This window comes from Trematosphaeria pertusa, assembly GCF_010094035.1.
Source record: "Trematosphaeria pertusa strain CBS 122368 unplaced genomic scaffold BU26scaffold_1, whole genome shotgun sequence".
Lineage (NCBI taxonomy): Eukaryota > Fungi > Ascomycota > Dothideomycetes > Pleosporales > Trematosphaeriaceae > Trematosphaeria > Trematosphaeria pertusa.
Window position 1 is genome coordinate 2,109,235 of NW_022987212.1, and position 17,986 is coordinate 2,127,220.

General features: G+C 56.9%; 5 protein-coding genes across 5 annotated transcripts; 3 read left to right on the plus strand and 2 right to left on the minus strand.

Moving 5' to 3' along the window:
- The first annotated feature begins 1,006 nt into the window (after positions 1 to 1,006).
- BU26DRAFT_18626 (uncharacterized protein) lies at positions 1,007 to 3,887 on the plus strand. Its single transcript, XM_033820460.1, has 3 exons — positions 1,007 to 1,765; positions 1,979 to 3,040; positions 3,107 to 3,887. The coding sequence occupies exons 1-3, from the start codon at positions 1,290 to 1,292 to the stop codon at positions 3,603 to 3,605; spliced, it is 2,037 nt and encodes a 678-aa protein (XP_033691314.1). The 5' UTR covers positions 1,007 to 1,289; the 3' UTR covers positions 3,606 to 3,887.
- Positions 3,888 to 7,964: 4,077 nt separating this feature from the next.
- Positions 7,965 to 9,436, minus strand: BU26DRAFT_513142 (DUF1742-domain-containing protein). Its single transcript, XM_033827555.1, has 4 exons — positions 9,092 to 9,436; positions 8,771 to 9,040; positions 8,646 to 8,716; positions 7,965 to 8,562 (listed from the first exon to the last, which is right to left on the minus strand). Exons 1-4 carry the CDS (start codon positions 9,200 to 9,202, stop codon positions 8,448 to 8,450), a joined length of 567 nt encoding a protein of 188 aa, XP_033691315.1. The 5' UTR covers positions 9,203 to 9,436; the 3' UTR covers positions 7,965 to 8,447.
- Positions 9,437 to 9,557: 121 nt separating this feature from the next.
- BU26DRAFT_513144 (deoxyribonuclease tatD) lies at positions 9,558 to 11,597 on the plus strand. The gene is made up of 7 exons (XM_033827556.1): positions 9,558 to 9,690; positions 9,747 to 9,826; positions 9,879 to 10,056; positions 10,187 to 10,606; positions 10,664 to 10,734; positions 10,955 to 11,145; positions 11,305 to 11,597. Exons 2-7 carry the CDS (start codon positions 9,791 to 9,793, stop codon positions 11,360 to 11,362), a joined length of 954 nt encoding a protein of 317 aa, XP_033691316.1. The 5' UTR covers positions 9,558 to 9,690; positions 9,747 to 9,790; the 3' UTR covers positions 11,363 to 11,597.
- A 206-nt stretch (positions 11,598 to 11,803) lies between these two features.
- Positions 11,804 to 15,195, minus strand: BU26DRAFT_513146 (cell morphogenesis protein-like protein Sog2). The gene is made up of 5 exons (XM_033827557.1): positions 14,853 to 15,195; positions 14,666 to 14,777; positions 14,233 to 14,600; positions 12,669 to 14,187; positions 11,804 to 12,613 (listed from the first exon to the last, which is right to left on the minus strand). Exons 1-5 carry the CDS (start codon positions 15,080 to 15,082, stop codon positions 12,092 to 12,094), a joined length of 2,751 nt encoding a protein of 916 aa, XP_033691317.1. The 5' UTR covers positions 15,083 to 15,195; the 3' UTR covers positions 11,804 to 12,091.
- Positions 15,196 to 15,622: 427 nt separating this feature from the next.
- On the plus strand, positions 15,623 to 17,008 carry BU26DRAFT_18922 (uncharacterized protein). Its single transcript, XM_033820488.1, has one exon. It carries the CDS (start codon positions 15,845 to 15,847, stop codon positions 16,799 to 16,801), a length of 957 nt encoding a protein of 318 aa, XP_033691318.1. The 5' UTR covers positions 15,623 to 15,844; the 3' UTR covers positions 16,802 to 17,008.
- The last annotated feature ends 978 nt before the right edge of the window (positions 17,009 to 17,986 follow it).

Genomic DNA, 17,986 nt, shown 5'->3' on the forward strand with positions numbered 1-17,986 from the left:
GTCTGAGTGAGCCCGTGAGCCCGTGAGCCCGTGAGCCCGTGTCCCACGCAGTCGGGCAGCATGTTGCCGTCGTGCGCGGTGGCCGCCGTCGCGAAAGGTCCCGGATGGCGAGGGCGCGGTGCAAGAGGGCGGGCGGCAGGGCCGTGGACGGGCGTGCGATAGTGACGACGACGTGGGCGCGGCGGCGGCGGCCTCTGCGATGTGCGGCAGGCCTTCTGGAAAGTGTACCCCGACGTGGTGGTTCGTCGACTTAGACGTGCAGACGAAAGGCTTCTCCATACCATGCCCGGCACCCCTGCGACTCCACCAAATCCACCAAACTATCCGTGCTAGCAATGGCTGGCGGGCGGCCAATCGCCTGGCCCGTCAACGGGCGCCGGGGGGTGAGCACAGGCAGACCGACGTCCTTTATGCTCAGAGGCCCCCGTGGGATGTGGGAGCTCACCTCCTCACTGATCACTGCTGCTGCCCGTCCAGCGCCCGCAGTCTCCAGCGCTCGCTCGAGCTTCCTCCTCTCCCACCCCCGGCGGCGCGCGTGCTGGCGCAGAAACAGGCATTGCTGCCGGCCGTCTGAGCACCCGCTCCCTGCACGCCCACTCGTCACTCTTCGCAGCGTCGGCGAGGCTGGCCGAAGCAGTTCCGCCCGCCGTGCTGCCCGTCTGGACGGCCGCTGGTGCTACCATGAGCCCTGCGCTCTCGACGCCGACCCCCGCTGGAATCATATGATCTGATCTGATCTGATCTGGTCTGCTGCCGCAAGGCTCGACGCGTATTCACTCAGTCCGCAGCTGCGTGGCGGTGCGGCGACTCGTCCAGGTCCTCAGCTCGCGCTGCCTGCCAGCCCGGCCGCGAGCCGCACAGTCGACGGCCGTAGGGCTGATCCGCTTTCGCGCTAGATCGGAATCGCCAACGCCCCGCCCGCGGACCCTCACTGGCCCAGTCCTGCAGCCTCGCCCCCGAGCACAACCACCGCGCACCACCACCGCGCGCTCTCCCACCGCGCGCCACACTTTATTCTCTGCCCTCCCCCTCCTCGCGCGTGCGCTGCCCGCCGGCACGCCTTGTCCCCAGTCCCCGGCCCCTTTCGGCCATCCCGTGGCTGGCGCCGGCTGCCCGTCTAACTATAGTAGTCCCTGGGCCTGTGCGCCGTCGCATCCACTCTACTCTAGCAACGACTACCCAGGCATTGCTCCCATTGCGCTCGCCACACTTGCGGCATTCCAGTAGCGACCGTCGCGCTTCAGCTGCCCACTCGTCGCACGCCCCTGCAGCGCGTCCGCACCGCTAGCATGACCCTATCTCCCGCGAGCTCGACGCCGAGCATTCGGATATATGACTCTGGGTCGCTCCACCGCTATCCGCTGCCACACCACCGCCGCCCCTCCTACGCAAGCCCGTCTGGAGCCATGGCGATTCCGCGGGCGCGCGAAGAAGTGCCACCGCCCTTACCTCCGCCCCGTTACATTGGCGAGGAGCTCAGCGAGGGCCAGGATCCCGGCTGGCAATGGGGTAACACGAACTCCCCGAACGACACTGGCTTTGGCGGGAATCGGCCGGTGGCAGTGAAGCCCGGCTCGAGCTTGCTGGGTGGAGCTGTTCCCGGCCGCGTGCATCCGCGGGACCGAGCTGGCGAGCATGTCTTCAGTGCGCGTGCGCGCGAGCCCTCGACCTCCAGGTCCCTCGACGACATGAGCTCGCAAGGCAGCTTGGAGCACAGTGACGAAGACCGCGGCGGCAAGTCGCGGCCGACGCTCGCAAATCACAGGTAAGCATTCTCAGACCTCGCTCTTGCTCTGACGGCCTTTCGTCGTTCACTGAAGACGCACGCGATTGTCGCCCCGCCGCCTGGGGTGCTGCTCGGCTGCGAACCCAGTCAGCGCGTGCCCGCGCTGTTGGCACACGTCTGCCTGGGCTGGCATACGAGACCCGTGGGCTATCTATCCCTCCGGACATTCGCTGACACCACATATTAACACAGATTAACGAGCGAGCGACAGCTAGGGCAGAAGGCGCTCGAGAACTCGTCCCACGCCTACGATAAGCAGCTCCTCTCGAAAATCGGTGGTCCCAATACCCCCACAAGGACGACCGCGCCTCCCCTCTCAGCAAGCGCGCAAGAATCCGCTCCGAAAGCCCACACCTCGTTCAACAATCTCAACGGCCAGCTCAAGCCACTATCCGTGCCCGAGCGACTACATCCCTCGCTCGACTCCCCGGCGTCAACAAGGTGGCCTCCGTCTGGAGCGATATCGCCCGGATTTTCAGGCTTCCGCAGCCCTGTCTTTGACCCTGGGTCTGCGGACCCTCACCAGCGGAGGTTTGGCAGCATTTCGACGTCGGGGACACTAGACGACGTCGCCTCCCAACATCGTGGAAGCTACGACCACAGCATCTTCTCCGAATCCGAGTTTGGAATGGAAGAGAGCGGAATGCGCGACCTGAACATCAATGACCGCAGCCCACCCGGATCCGAGGAGTATCAGACTGGGCCAAAGGGCGGCCTGAAACGGCGTGCTTCATCGCCTCCTTCGGAAGCCGCGCGTGAGGATCGTCCCACCGCAAGTGGCAACACTGACTTGTATCACCGGCGTTCTGCCCAGATGCTGGTCAGCCGCAACTCGCCAGTATCGCGATTTCACGTGAACCAAGGGTCGTTGTCGTCGGTCAACTCATCTCTTAGTCAACGCACAGCTTCGTTCGCTAGCTCGTATGGCTTTTCTGCGGCAAGTAGCATGACCAGTTATAGTGGGGATCAACGTCTCTCGCCAAGCGCACTGTCCCCCCCTGCGGAGGCGGAACTAGGCCCTGTCTCGCCATATGCAGCTAGCAGGTCACTAAATCCTAGCCCGCGTGGTTCATTATCGAGACCACACCACCAGCGAGGCCTCTCCGAGAACGAACATTCCCAGATTCGCAAGATGTCCACGGACAGCATCCTTCAATCTCGACAAAATTCCGTTACTAGCCGCCTTCCAGGAGCGTACATCTGCGAGTGCTGCCCCAAAAAGCCGAAGAAATTCGACAGCGAGGAAGAGCTACGGTAGGTTTGCATCCGAAACTCCCCCACCGCCTTTTGCTCGTAGAGCAGGCTGACGACATCTTACAGAGTCCACGAGCTGGAAAAGCAGTACACTTGCCAGTTCTGCCCCAACAGGTTCAAGAACAAGAACGAGGCCGAACGGCACCAGAATTCGCTCCATCTTCGGCGTCACTCGTGGTCGTGCGCTGCGCTCGCGGGCGTGCACGCGGCCTTCCACCCCTCCGCAACCCATTCGGGCGTAGCCGACGTCTGCGGTTATTGCGGTGAGGAGTTCCCACTTCCCGCGAATTGGGACGCTCGGACCGAACATCTGAATCACGTGCACAAGTTCGGCGAGTGCAACCAAGCCAAGAAATTCTTCCGCGCCGATCATTTTCGACAACATTTGAAGCACAGCCATGCTGGCACTAGCGGGAAATGGACGAACATGCTCGAGAACGCGTGTATGAAGGACGAACCTCCACCAAAGGAGCGCGTTGGCTCGATAAGTTCCATCGCGAACGCCTCCACGGCTCCTCTTGCACCCAAACCTGGCGTTATTAACGAAGTACACGATGAATCATGAGGCGTTGGGTGGCTGGGCATGAATTGTGTTGAGCGAAGCATCTAAGCATCATTGGTTGCGGATGGCATATGCTGCCGTGTTTTTACGAAGTTTTCCGTTTCAGCGCCTCCTGCAGAGCATATTCCTTGCTGCGAAGCCCCCTGGAGTGGGTTGGCTTGCGTCTCATCTTCTTGTTATCTGCATTCGCCATGTCTTGCGTCCACCAAAATCTGCGTCTGCTTTCAGTTGGCCATCATTGGATATCATGGCAGCTTGGCACAGCTTGCTTTTCAATACTCACGACCATGATGACGGCGTTCTGTCCATACGGGAGCGGTGCCTCTTATTAGGCTCAAAGTCATTTTCTATCAGGGGTGTCTAGCGCATTTGGAGGTGTCTTTGAGCGGTTGGCGTGGCTTGTCGGAAAGCCTTCTGGCTCATCTCGTTTCTTTTCTCCACACCGATCGATCACTTCATGTGTTCGCCTGCAATGACCAGGCAGCACACTTCTTTGTCCTATAACACTACGTACCGCGCAATCAAGATTCCTTGAGGCTCCCGAGGTGCGTCGTCGCCATCGTCCCCATGACCACTCATCGGATGTCGGCCGATCCAATGAGAGCGTATCCTGTTCATCTAGTTGCGGTGGCCATGATGGACACGAAGTCGCCAAGCAGTGGAGCAAGATACGATAGACGGAAGTCTCCAGTTATCCGGCGCCTCCCACGAGTCTCACCACAACGTGATCACCAGTCCCTCCTTACTCAGCTTCAGCTCCAGCTTCATGTGGCGCTTGCCCCCTTAGTCACTACGAGTCGCAAAGATATCTTGTGAAACATCGCCAGGCGCGACATCGCCGACCAGAAAGCCTGGCACCCTGACATGACCCCAGCCCGTTGCATGTGATGCGATCATGTTGCAAGTTTAATCTCGGCATCTCGAATATCTATTATCAATGAGAACAGTCAGACGTTTGACAGCCATGGTTGACAGACTGTATGACTCCCCACGTTTTTTTGCCCGCTCTCAGACGCGAAATGCAATGCACTGGCGCCTGTCAGCGCGAAGCTTATTCTCACCACTATGGGGCCCTCGGAAGGCGATCGGCTTATTGCATTCCTGTGTCGGTTCCCACCTGCGAGAAGGGGGAGCACGGACTATCGTGGGACACGAGCAATGTTCCACAGTTCACACGTGCCCGGCTTTTCTGGGGCTTGGGACAACATCATCAGCCTCCTCCGCAACATCACTCATTATTACTACAACAAGTTCTTCCCGGTTGTTGACTGACCGCAGACAGGCATCAAGCCTCGAACCAGCTCGCTCGATACTAGCCTACGCAACCTCGACCTCCTCCTTGCAACCTAAACCCACATCCCTCTCCTCCCCCTGACGACCGAAGCCATCAAATTTCTTCGACCGCAGCGAAACGTCCGACCGCCTGAACGAGAAACATACCCATTGAGAGCCTCAGGCGTCGGCAAGATCTCCCCAAGCTCGCCGTTCATCTACACAGCTCCTCACTGTTACATCACAGGGCCGCTCGTCCGTCACCGTGCCAGCCGCGCGCTACCACCACCACCACCACAACAACAACATCATCCCTCCACTCCCGCATCCTATCCCCGTTGCGGCACCACGCAAATGGCGATTATGTACAGAGCCCGGCTGGTCCCGCGTCAATGCCAGCCCGCCCCCGGATGTGTTTGCTCGACTAGCGCTTATGTCATACTGTACCTCCCCGTCTCTGCTCTGCTCTGCTCGCCCGTCACGTTCCCCCTCCGCGCCGAAATAGCCGTATGAAGCGAGGTGTACGCTATCATATGGCGGCTTCGGTTTCATGGACCCGAGTTAGTAGCTGGCGCTAGAGTCGGGGATCGGTGTGCGAGCCGCGCGCCCGTCATCGTGTGGAGTTAGACGCTGGTTTGGTGACAGCCATCTCTGACATGGCATCGCAGCAGCAACAGCAGCCACGAATACAACGCTTGCTTCTTGGCGACGAAAGGACTGGTTATTAAGGCTGAGGAGGTGTGGTGAGATGGGAGGATTGATAAGATCGTGAGGGCGAAGGGGTCCGCGACGCGGTCGAGAACCTTTCACATCAGTTCATACCTGCCGGCGCAAGAGATATAGATAGATCGTAGAAGGTTCGGCTCGCAGACGATCATACGAGGTGTACATGTACGGATGGCTTTTTCTGGAGCTGCGCTGCTGGATACCTGAGAGGTGCGATGTAGTCGAGGCGAACCGCGCCCAGGCGCTTGTCAAGCGCGTTGGGGGCCTTATATGTAATGCGCGTACGCAGGGTTCGAGACATTATGATGTCCTGACTTTTTTTTATTCCGGGGTTCGAGGCGGACGTTAGCAACGCGACGGTCTGGACTTGTGTAGTAAGTCTAAACAGCCCTGGCGCCGTCTCTTTGCTTTCCTTGGCCTGGGTGTTGATGGACCAGGCACGCACATGGTTGCAGAGAATTTTCTGATAGTCAGGCTCTAAGCTCCGAGGAACGCGCACGCATCTAACGACCCTGACCTCTCACGAACCATCGCAACCCCGAGGCACACCGCGCCCATCATACCACGCTGTACAGGCATTCTGAAACCTCTTTTCAGAATTTTCGTCCGACATGTAGCATCGGATGTGGGTCCAAGTCGGAGGTGCGGTAGTCGGGAGTCGATCTCAACCCTGACCCAGCAACCTTGCAGGGTAGAGCTTGATGATGCAAGAAAGGGGATGGGCTTCGGCGTGTCCGAGACATTGAGTCCGTTTCCAGAAAAGTTTGTCGCACTGACACCAGTTTGTATAGGGCTGGCTAAAGCGGGTAGGGCTTGCTGTTGCTGACGACTTCCCGCTCCCACGCCTATCCTTTACGGGAAGACGCAAAATTTGACTTTGCGGGGACAAGGACTTAGTTTGGTGATGTCCGAGTCTTCAAGTGTTGGGAATGACTAGCCTGGAGACAATATGTGAAAAGAAATTGGAAGGGTTTGATGTGGTTCTGCGGTATATAACGCGGTGGGTTCTTGGCATGTTGTAGCCATTTAGGCATAGTTACCGCCATCGATATCGACCGCACCTCCACTAGAGAGAGAACTAGACTCAGGGCTTAGTGAATGATCATGAAGCGAATTGCTGAGTGAGGGACGATGCTCGCCGATCCGCTCGGCTGCGAAGACCCCACTTCGTTGTTCAAATGCCTGGAGAACATTGAGCAGAGAAATTCTCCTTGCAAGAGAGCCGTCTCCCGTCTTGACCAACGGGCCGTTCACGGGACCGGATAGACGGCACAATGGTAGTCTTGGATTGGGGAAATGGGCATGGAGCGCATCCGGAACCAAAGCAGCGATCTACTGTGGATGAATGCCGTATCTCGTGCGTTTTAAGGCAAATGACAGCCGCGGAGAGGGTTCTCTTTCCGATAGGTAGCAACTATATAACCCTGTTCGCTGGTTTTCATTCATGGCAATATTTCACCGGGCTATATGGACCCTGGTAGCAGATAGGGATGCATATTTGAGCGCCGTACTCGGAGTCCTGAAGGAATAAAGCTGTAGCCAAACCTTGATCGGTGTCGCAAGATCTTCCCTGGACAATCGGAAGCTAGATTCAACGAATGGTGTATTCCAAGCAGGCCAAGAGATCGAACTCAGGGCAGCTGCAAGCTGCAAGCAAGTTCCAAAGTGGAAGCTGGAGACACGACGGTTAAGAGCAAGCGGATGCAGACGGGGACTGCAGGGCATGGGCAACTTCCGTTTTACGATCTTGGAAATGGAAAGCTTTGCCGGCGGAGTACTCCAATGTCCAGGATACCAAGAGTTGCCCAAAGCTTTGCTGCCGTTCCGCTCGTCTGGTCTTAGCGTCGGGTAACAGATGTGTTTCATGCGCGTGAGTCTGTGTGGACATGCGGAGCAGTCATCGTGGCTACGATGATTGGACTGCATGCATGAACAGTCCGTCGACCTTATGTATGAGCGGTGAGAAAGCTTGTGACGTGCTGGCAGCTGAGCGGTTCGCCAAGACCGAGCAATACTGCCGCTTATCTTGTATGACAGACAGTGCTTTTGTCTGGCGAACGTCGGAAACTCGAGTCAGCACGGATCACATCTGTCGGATACCGGTGGGACAGGGTATCGGTGAGTCGCTCGCACTTGCTGATTCGTGAACGCTGGCTTTCCTCGGAGTAGCGTCAGAGGAGGACGGATTACCGGAAGTAGAGCGTATGGCAATGTTTTGTGCATCGTGCAGCGTTTGCCGCGATATGGAGGCTGCACGAGCGATCGGTAGGGAGGTCAAGATGTCCAACCAACGTCAAGGTGACCTCTGGGCCTCCGTCATGGTGATTGTCGGTATCCTGTATGCTGCTCTGGCGACTTGATCGAGCAAGATGACAACGCTAGAGATAATGATTGCAACTAGGTTCGCTAGGAGGACTAAGTGGAGCTGATAGTTGATCTTCGAAGCCAACGCACGGCTACACGCTTCGCGAAATGCGGAGGGCCAAACGTGCTTCCAAAGAATGTGGTCAGCGGGCATCCAACAATACAGAAGCGGCTGCAAGTGCTGCCACAAAGCTATCTCTAGAACGGACCAACTCCGGCCGTATTATCCTGTGAGATTCCGGCAAACGTGGTTGACCGGCAGCTAATTGCTGACCGCAGTCTGCATCTGTAGAGCGCCCTTTAAGGCTGACGCTGGTAATCCGATCACTACTGGCCGGTCTAGGCAAATTGTGAGCAAGCGCGAAAATGCCAAGACCGCACTCCCCCGCTCGAAAATGGCTAATTGAGAGAACAACCGAGTCAAGATTGAAAAGTATGTGTGTCAATCCAATGATATCTTGAATTTGAAGCGCACGTGGTGCGTCAAGGAATGCCGCTGGGTGGAGACGGGAAATTCGCGGGGTTGTTTAGTCTTTCGCGGTTCCTCTTCGCGATCTCGGCATTGCGTATCCTGTCGACTCGCATCTGGTAGAAGTTCCTTTGCTGTTTAGTATTGAGCACGAGCGGAAAGGACGGTTAGGGTGAGAGACTATGGGCAAACGGTGATTTGAGGAAACATACTTGTTCAACGTGAAGATGCGGGGCCCCAGATCGACTTCGGCCTGGTCTTTCGACTTGGAGAGCTCCTTTATCTGCGACACCAATGAGTAACCGGCAAGTTGAATGCGGTGAGAAGGGAATCTAACCTTGTCGTCCTTCGACTTCTCGTCCTCCTTGTCTTCCTCATCCTCCGTCTTCTTTGCGTCTTTATCCTTCCCTTTACCCTTCTCCTTCTCCTTAGCTTTGCGCTTTTCGCGCTTCAACTTTTGCTTCTCCTCGTACTCTTTCTTGACCAACTCGATCTCGCGATCGAGCTCTTCTTTCTTCTTGCGGGTAGCTGCCGCCGCCGCCTCATCAGCATCGGGCTGACAGAATCCCCTGTCCGATAGATGACCAACACATATATAGAAGAAGTCCTATCGCTATATGAGCATTAGTATTGCTAGTCCCTCCGTTGAGGATTATACCTTCTTGTCTGGCGTGATCAGGACGCTTGTCGATGGCTTGTAGCAGATCCAGCAAGCCTTGCCTGAGCCTTCGGCGACCTTCCGATGATGCCAAACGTTCTGGAGTGACATGTTGCACAGTTTGCACAGTTGTTCGCCAAGCGCGAGGACTGATTGTGGGTGTGGCGGATACGAAGTCTGCTTTGAGCTGCCGGCTCGAGAAGCGGCGGCTCGGATTAAAGACGCTCCGTCCGTCAGATTCGTCGCCTCGCTGCTATCGTCTGCGGAAGAGCAACATATGCCGTGAGAAAGCGCAGAAGTCGCACAGATGAGGTTTGCTAGAGTCCCTGAATGGGAGAGATGCTGAAAGCAAGTCATTGTGTCGTTGAATTAGTGTGGCGCAGGGGACCTAGCTAGTCCCAAAAGAGCTTAGCCCAAAATATCCTTCCAGCTCTTCGATGACCTCCTGCGTTTCCACAACCAAAGCCATCACATGTGCATAGTCTCCATTTCACGAAGCGTCAGACAAAAGGCTGCAGCTCACATACGGCAGCCTCATCTGTTGAGCCTCCGTCTTCAGGCAAGCAAGTGCGCCAATCCGCAGCAAGTGCACCCTTTCGGTACGCCACAAGTAACCATTTATATTCCACCTTGAATCGACATTAACGTCGTGCAGGAAAAAGTGCTTGTAATACAGCAAGGTCATTGAGCTCCTTCACGATGGGGGCCGATGCTACTCAACTACGCTATGTCGATGTCGGTCCGCGAGCCCCCTTCAAGCCCGTGACTTCCTCCTAACGTACAGCAGATCGGCATCAACCTCACCGATCCCGTCTTTCGCGGAGAGTATCACGGAACTCAGAAGCACGAAAATGACTTCGATGACGTCCTTCAACGCGGACTAGAAGCCGGGTGCAAGAAGTTCATGGTGACCGGCTCAGACCTCAAGCAGTCGGAGCATGCCGTGGAAATAGCCAAAGCGCATCGTAAGTCAACTCATTAATTTCATGTACTATACACTCTGCGTTTTTCCATTGGGGATTTCAGATACCTTCTCATGCAACATTCCAGCTCGCGCCCTTATTACTCGACATGAGCTATGCTAACACTTCTCAGTCGGCCTCTGCTACGCAACCGTCGGCGTCCACCCCTGCTCCGCAAAGCACTTCGACAGCTATCCCGGGGGCCCCAGCGCCCTCCTCTCTGCCCTCAAAGACCTTGCCCTCTCCGCCAAAGCATCCGGCCACGTCGTCGCCTTCGGCGAAATCGGCCTCGACTACGACAGGCTCTTCCTCACCGTCAAGGAAACGCAGCTCAAGTACTTTGAAGCCCAACTCGACGTCGCGGTCGAAGTTCAGCTCCCGCTCTTTCTGCATATGCGGGCCGCGGCTGACGACTTTGAGAGGTTGCTGCGGGACAGGCTGGGTGAGCTGCCGAAGCGGGGGCTCGTCCATAGCTTTACTGGGACAGTCGAGGAGATGCTGGGAGTGGTTGGTATGGGGTTTGATATCGGGGTTAATGGGTGCAGTATGAAAAGTGAGTTCCTCCCAGACCTCGTCTGCTATTAAAATAGAGATAACACCTGTATTACAGCGGAGGAAAACATCGAAGTAGTCCGCCAAATCCCGCTCACCCATCTCCAGATTGAGACTGACGGACCCTGGGTAAGCTATCCCAAGCCTCTTCCTCATATCCCTCTCTGTTCCATCCTTCTTACTTCTATTCCTCTTACTTTCATCCTTCTCGCTCTTAACTCTCCCATTCTTAACTTTCCAACTCTCAACTATCCCATTTTGAACTTTCGCGCTCTCAACTCTCTCGTTCTTAACACTCTCACACCTTCCCCTTCCCCTCGGCCTCGGCCCCTACTAACCCACTCCCCAGTGCGAAATGCGCCCCTCCCACGCCTCCGCCGCCTACCTCACCGACGCGCCGCCCCTGCCGCGCGCCGTCAAAAAAGAAAAGTTCGCCAAAGGCCTCATGGTCAAGGGCCGCAACGAGCCCGCCACAATCCCACACGTCGCGCACGCAATCGCCAAGATAAAAGGCGTCACTGTGGAGGAAGTGTGCGAAGCGTAAGTACTACTAGTAGCTCCTGAAGCTTCCCGTTTCCCCGTCAATGCACTCGGCGAGGTCGACAGCGGTGTTGCTCGGCCTCGTGAGCTAGGCTGGGCCGCGGCTTCAGCTGGGCTGAGAGTGGAGTGATGAGCGTGCCACTAACGCAAACTATATAGGGCGTGGCGTAACTCGATCAAGATGTTTGGATTGGGAGAGACGCTGGAGGTGGAGTGATCGGGTTCGGGTTCGGTGTGGTTCGGTGCGACGCGATACGAGAGTGTTCGTGTAGCAGATGCAGTGAATGTGGATGGACCGTTCGAGCCCGATAGCGCAGGCGTTCATGCGATCCCTAGATAGATATAGAAGCATAGACATGTGAATCTGAGTTCCGTTCGCGATCGGCTTGTGCACCTGCCGATGGTGCAGAGCGCCGGTCGTGAGTCGACGGAGGGTTCATGCCTTGACAAGCCAATCGTTCAGCCTTGGTGCAGTTTTCATCCTTCAAGTATGATGTCCCTTCGTTCCAAGGTAACTGGAAAAGCGATATGCTCTGCTGCTCGGTACACTGTATATTGTCCCCTAGCTCTAACAGGAGATCGGTACTGACTAGACTTGCACCTCCCCACGTATCCCTACATGAATGATTGTTCCTAGTCAAAGTGATCCTCACAGCTCCCTCATCTATCATCGCAATTAAACATGCCTCTGCTGACCATCGGATAACTCCATAAATGCCCCGATTTCGAGACCGTTTATCCCAAATACATCGTAACACCTTGGCCCATGCATCGCCAAAGAAAAACAGATTATAGCGCAAAAGAGAGTGCACCTAGCCAACGCCGTCGCTAATATGTTGCATATTTCAAGAAGGAACGGACAGGCTATTCAAGCCCAGTAGTATATAGTACAGAATGGGTTTCGTCAACGGACCCTGGTAAGATTCATATCTTGATGAACTGAATGTCAAACGCGCCGGGCGGTCTGACTTAGGAGCCTGTCCGCTCGTTCGAAGACGTTGATGGTGCTCGACGGTTGAACAGGCGGATGATTCGGAGTGTTGGGAACTGTTGCCTGCGCAGCGGCACCTAGGGCTGCGCTCAGCGGCGTCGCTGGCACCGGCGTCACGTATCCAGCGGAGCCCTGAGACCCGAGACTGCTCGTGGAGTACGGTTGAGAGAAAGCCGAGGAGACTGAAGTGATGGACGTATTGATCGGACCGGGGAAAGACGACCCACCGCCGGAAGTCATAACAGGCTTGTTGAGAAACTTCGGCGGCTGAGTCCGAGACGTGAAGGAGGCAAGCGAGGGCGGACCCACAAGACCGGGGTTATTCGACGTGAGATGCGACCAGGGCGAGTCGTTTATGGCAAGGCTTGCATCCTTGACCGTTTTGTGGAGCGGCTTCATCAATTGTTTTACCTCGGGGCTCAAGAGTCCCATGTTTCGACCCTGTCCCGTGCTGGCCGCTGCTAGTTCGCCCCACGCCTGAAACACGTTAGCCAATTGATCGTCTCGAAACGTGCGAAACAGTGAAACAAACCTTTATGAAACCCATGCACTGCTGCCAGAAGTCGGGCTGGCTTCGGGTATAGCTGTCCTTCAATTGCATCTGCGAGAGGCGGCTGGCCAATGGCATGGTCATCTCCTGTACCTCGTTGCTCTTCTCAATCAAGCCTCCTAGGACCTTGAGTCTCGGATGCTCTGAATCCAGGTCCCTCCTCAACAGGTCGTATGTGTTTTTGAGGAGCCGTAGAATCTGGGGGATGGAGTTTCGGCAATTATCGCATGCCATCCTCAGCTTTGAGTATATCCTGTCGAACTGAGCATCCTCATCCGCCTCGTCGAAGCTACTTGTGAGCGTGTTCGTCCGCGACATAGTCGTTGCTAAAGTGGAGAACGATTCGCCGGAGCGAGGTGTGGCAGCGATGATGCTCGTCAAGGTGTTTGTTCTACTATTGTCGTTGCTGTGAAGGATGACAGGCGGCGGAATCTGATATGTCCCATTGCGCTGAGGCGGCGATGTCTGGAATCGTCGGATCTTAAACGGCCGTGCCCGAACCGTAGCGACTGTATCGATGCCGCTTGGCCTCCGGGAAGCCATTGTCGTGTCCCGGAATTCCGCACCAAGAATAGAACACGCGTTCCTCATCTCTACAAGGCTGCCTTGCTGTAGGAAGAGAAACGTCCGGACAATGCGTGGGTCCGAGTTTTGGGATATCTCTACCCGATTCTCTGCGATTGATAGGCTGACAGCCAGGAAAGAGTCAAGACACCGCAGGGCGTACTGATATACCGATTTGGAAAGTTTATCCGCATCCTCTTCGTCCTCCTCGGCGAGCATATCATACCGGTGGAGAACCTCGTTTAGGGCACGGATGTTCAGATACGTGGTAGAGTATCGGCGGTAGAAGTCCTCCTTTCGGCGAAGGCCGTCCTTTGTCGGGCCACTCCTTTTGATTGAGCGCATCATGTGCGAAACGCAATCGTGTAGCTGAGAGACGGCGTAGAGGAAGTTCTTCGAGGCTTCAACGACGATGTCTGGGGCGCGTGATCCGCGTTTGTGCTCGCGGACATCTGATAGGGGACGGTTCGCGAGCGATCGTACGGTGCCAGTGTCGCCGTAGCCGACAGCGGTCGCCGGGCCTGAATAGCCATTAGCGACGTTATTACTGGGCACGACATAGCCCTGACTGAATCCACGAAAGTGGCTTGTCCTCTTCAACTCGTCCACCGACCCCAGCTCCGAAGTCTTGTTTGTGTAGATTCCCATGCGCTTCTGCCGATGGCTGGCCGAGCCAGCTCCCTCGCTTTGGCTCCGATTCCTCTCATTGGCACCGTTGGTCAATATCAGGGGCGAGATCTGAGGTCGACGGGAGAGTCCGTTGGTCTGGGAGGCGACGCGAAAGTGGGAGCGAGGGGGGATCGCGGGCGGTGCGCCGGGGGAATCGGGCCGGCCTTCTGGGAAGCCTTCTATGTTGCTGATGCTAGGTTTTACGGGGAACCTGCCGCCATTCAAGCGCTTCGACGGGCGTGGAGTCTCGGGGTTGCTCTCGGTCCAGCTTTCTGTGGTCAGCGGAAAGGATCACAACGAATGAGGGACGTACCTCTCATCGCCGGAAGACTCGACCCGCAGTCGTTCTAGCTCGGCGCGCTGCTTCTCCTTGGATGCATGTTGCCGCATGAAGCGCTTGACCTGGGTAGCAATGACAGCATCCCGCTCATTCTCGTTCGCCGGCGAGGGAGCATTGTTCCGGATGGTGCAGATCTCTGGCGGGGGGAATACCAGCTGGTTGCCGTCGAGCTTGAGCACCTGCAGGCTGTTGATCTCGCCCAAGCAGACGGGGAGCTGTTCAATCTTGTTCTTGGCGATTGCCAGCACTTTGAGCGAAGTCAGGTTTGCAATTTTCGGCGGGATGGTTCTGAGCTTGTTTCTGCTGACGTCGAGGATCTCGAGCGAGGTCATGTCGAGGATCTGGGCTGCATCAGTACTGCTGCCAGCTGCGGCCAAGGGCGCGGTTGGGGGCGGGGCGGACGAACGCAATCGGGGATCTCGCGCATGGCATTGTAGCGCACATTGAGGTAGCGGAGGCGCCTGCATTCCACCAGGCGCTGCGGCAGCGTCGCGAGCAGATTGTGGGAGAGGGCAAGCCTGGGGCAGTCAGTACGGCCACGCCTGGGGTCGGCACGAGGTACCGCAGCGGTACACGGGCGGAGACGGGCTCACCTCTCGATCTCGGCGCGGATGACATCGATGACCTCGTCGGGCAGGCGGGCAATGCTCTTGTGGCCCAGGTCGATGGTGATGCCGGGCTGCTGCTGCTGCAGCTCGCGCGGGGCATTGGGCGTGTCGGCGACGGCGCGGTGCGTGATGTCCTCGCGGGACTGCTCGAAGGCGGCTTTGGCGAGGGCCACCACCTCCTCGTCCGAGATGGGCGTGGGCACGTCGTTGCTCATCGTGCGCTGCGGCGGCGGGGGGAGCGTGTGCGGGCGAAGGCTGCCGGCTGGCCGCTGCTCATGGTGCTCGCGGCGGAGGGGAGAGGACAGCGCAGTGAAGCACGAAGGGAGCATTCGGCGTGGTGGTTGGAGGCCCCCCTGGTCGCGCTAGGCCGCTCCGGGCCCCAGAGCGTCAGGAACCCGCCCGCGCAAAACCCAACCACGACACTCGACCTCTCGCCGAGCCGCAGCCACGTCTACAGCCTGAATCCGCGTCGCGCCCGCAGTGCTTCTGTAACACACCACACCACCCGCCCTGCCGTCGCTCCGCCCTGCTGAGCCGCCGCCCGCGCACGTGAGCGGCGCCGTTGGACAAGCTTCAAACGGCTCGCCTGGGCACCAGCTACGGCCACGCGGGCCATTGACGAATACCAGGCCCCCGGAGAAACGCGCCATCGCCGCCTTCTAGATCGATCCTCCGGCCGTCGAGCGCTGGCCGCCATGAGTGGACCGACGATTCGCCGGCAGGAGGGATATACCTGCCATCGCACCGACCCGTCTCGATATGTCCAGCCAGCCTTGCCGCCCAGCAACCGGAATGGCAGCCGTCGCAGTGATGTCAGTCAAGGAGCACACTAACAGTAGGCAGCGCGTTAGCGGACACGGTTGGCGATTCTATCGTCATCCAACCCGCCGACATCAGGCCCCGCCATGCGCGTGATCCAGCCTCTGAATGTATCCGTCCCATCACTTACCGCACCGCTGAACATTTGCTTGTAAACCATGGATCCGGACGACGCCGTTCCCCCGCCAATTCGTCGCTCCCCCAGGCAAGCCATGGCTCTACAGAGCACGTTAGCGGCACCACCGCCGATACAGCGAAGACAACCTGCCTCCGTCGGCTCATCATCCTCGGCGGGCTTCAGCAAACCCTCAGCACCTCTTCCTCCCCCCAAAAGCCCGCTCAGGTTGCGCCCCGAGCCTTTGAAGACATCGCGACCTCCCAGGAACTACTCGCATCCGTTCAAGGAGCAGCTGCTCCGGCGCCCGAACCCCGTTCCTTACCGCAACCCAAAACGGCCACTATCATATCGTAGCAATTCGCGCCTCCCACCGAGCCTGCGGCGATGGAGCTCCTTGGAGACGATAGAGTCTGTGACGACAACCGCGTCGACCCAAGACGAAACCCCTCGGGACGAGCCTGACTACCCTGATGCCGAGATGTCGCCACCAAGTTCCATATTTCTGGAGGAAGACAGCTCTTTGGAGCGGCCAAGCGCGCCGTCATCACCCTCGCTGGCGCACTCCTCGGACTCCAGCTCGGTACAGTCTACCTTGCGATCCAACGGCTCAAATAAGCACTCGGTCAGCTCCATGTTTCGCAAACTCAAGCCCGGCAAATCGGAAGAGCCACTGCTTCTACCAGAACATCTTGAGATAGAGAAAAGAGTGTCAATTGATCAACGGTCCATGCGGACCAATTCCTCGAGCTCCATCATGACCATATCCTCCGGCCGACCGTCTGAAGTGGGGTATCCTTCCTCGGAAGGTGGCAGCATATCGCACAAGTCGCAGTCCAGCAAGGATTGGAAAGCGAGCAGCTACGACACAAGAGGCCTAAGCGACGCGGACTTGAAGAAATGCAAGAAGAAGGGCATCAACCCAGCATTGTATGCCGAGATGAAGGCAGCGAGGAAGGGCAAATGCGTGAGCCCCATCGGGGGGAACACGTTTCTATGATACCAATGTTAGCCGGTAATGAAAATATCCCTCTAATGCTAGCAGACGTCCTCCTCTTCTCTATTTCCGAATCCAGCGCTTTGCAGAACGCACCAATTCAGAGGAAGTCTTCCCCGGAGCGACATGTCGTCAAACGGCGGGCTCCCACGTGCCCTAGCCCTTTCGCGGCGCGATATCCGCGAAGCCACGGAATTGCTGCTTTTACCCGTCCGCCGTCGTGGGAGAGATACGATCACCGACCCAAAAATACCCCCAACCCTGCCCATATCGGATCAGTCGTCAGCTTTTGGCACGCTCGCTTCGCTCCTCTCTTAACCCCGCTGCGGTATCGACCACCTCACCTTCTCTTCATCTATCTCTCTCGTCCCGCTCTCCTCATTTACCTCCCACGTCGGCAATATATCCAGCACGGCAGATGGGCACACATGATCATCCAGGCGACGAATCCAAAGATGCGGTAGCTCAATGGCAATGTACCAGAGACGTGGGACAGTCGTGGCAACCCGGGACTTGTTGGTTCCGTAGCCAGGAAATGACTTCTTCGCGTCCGGTTATATGCAACGCTTCCTCGGCTGCTGCAGCGCTGTACCAGCCATACTGCTGGGGCGGTACCCGACGTACCGGCTGTAGTTTGACGGATGATGGATCCTTTCGTCAGCAGTGTTTATCCATCGGTGAAAGGGGAGGATGGAGTGAGCTCTGCGTGGCGCCGTTTGTAGTCGGAGTACTCCTGCGAAAAGCATCAGAATTTCGTGTCAAAAATATCACCACTAGCGTCATCGCCATTATCCATCGAAACATACGCCCATGGTAAATAGTAGTGGATGCGTGTCACGCACCCTCTTTCCTCTCTTATCCCAGAAAATTCCCAGAACCCCACCAATTACACCTCTACCCATAATCTCGATTTTATCGTGACTTCGAGGAGTTGATGGAGTTGATATGCTCACCTTCCCTTCTCAGCCTTGCTGGATATTAAACGCCTCGCGTCGTAAATTACTCGCTTTCTCTTCGCGGCCTAGTCTACAGCAATACCCGGTTTGAACAAGACCCGTGTAAATTAACCGACCCAGCAGTACCTGGTAGACTACTCTTAAGGCGTATATCTCCGATGCTATGGGTCGTTCGTTCGTCTACTCGCGAGCGAGTTTACTGATCGGCCATGTGATCGGCGGTCCGCGGCAG

Coding starts and splice junctions, on each gene's coding strand:
- BU26DRAFT_18626 (XM_033820460.1), top strand. CDS start 1,290: ATGACCCTATCTCCCGCGAGCTCGACGCCGAGCATTCGGATATATGAC. Junction 1,766..1,978: donor CCGACGCTCGCAAATCACAG/GTAAGCATTCTC, acceptor ATATTAACACAG/ATTAACGAGCGAGCGACAGC. Junction 3,041..3,106: donor GACAGCGAGGAAGAGCTACG/GTAGGTTTGCAT, acceptor GACATCTTACAG/AGTCCACGAGCTGGAAAAGC.
- BU26DRAFT_513142 (XM_033827555.1), bottom strand. CDS start 9,202: ATGTCACTCCAGAACGTTTGGCATCATCGGAAGGTCGCCGAAGGCTCA. Junction 9,041..9,091: donor TGATCACGCCAGACAAGAAG/GTATAATCCTCA, acceptor ATATAGCGATAG/GACTTCTTCTATATATGTGT. Junction 8,717..8,770: donor AGAAGTCGAAGGACGACAAG/GTTAGATTCCCT, acceptor TTGGTGTCGCAG/ATAAAGGAGCTCTCCAAGTC.
- BU26DRAFT_513144 (XM_033827556.1), top strand. CDS start 9,791: ATGGGGGCCGATGCTACTCAACTACGCTATGTCGAT. Junction 9,827..9,878: donor CTCAACTACGCTATGTCGAT/GTCGGTCCGCGA, acceptor AACGTACAGCAG/ATCGGCATCAACCTCACCGA. Junction 10,735..10,954: donor TTGAGACTGACGGACCCTGG/GTAAGCTATCCC, acceptor CCCACTCCCCAG/TGCGAAATGCGCCCCTCCCA.
- BU26DRAFT_513146 (XM_033827557.1), bottom strand. CDS start 15,082: ATGAGCAACGACGTGCCCACGCCCATCTCGGACGAGGAGGTGGTGGCC. Junction 14,778..14,852: donor ATCCGCGCCGAGATCGAGAG/GTGAGCCCGTCT, acceptor TGACTGCCCCAG/GCTTGCCCTCTCCCACAATC. Junction 12,614..12,668: donor AGTGCATGGGTTTCATAAAG/GTTTGTTTCACT, acceptor AACGTGTTTCAG/GCGTGGGGCGAACTAGCAGC.
- BU26DRAFT_18922 (XM_033820488.1), top strand. CDS start 15,845: ATGGATCCGGACGACGCCGTTCCCCCGCCAATTCGTCGCTCCCCCAGG.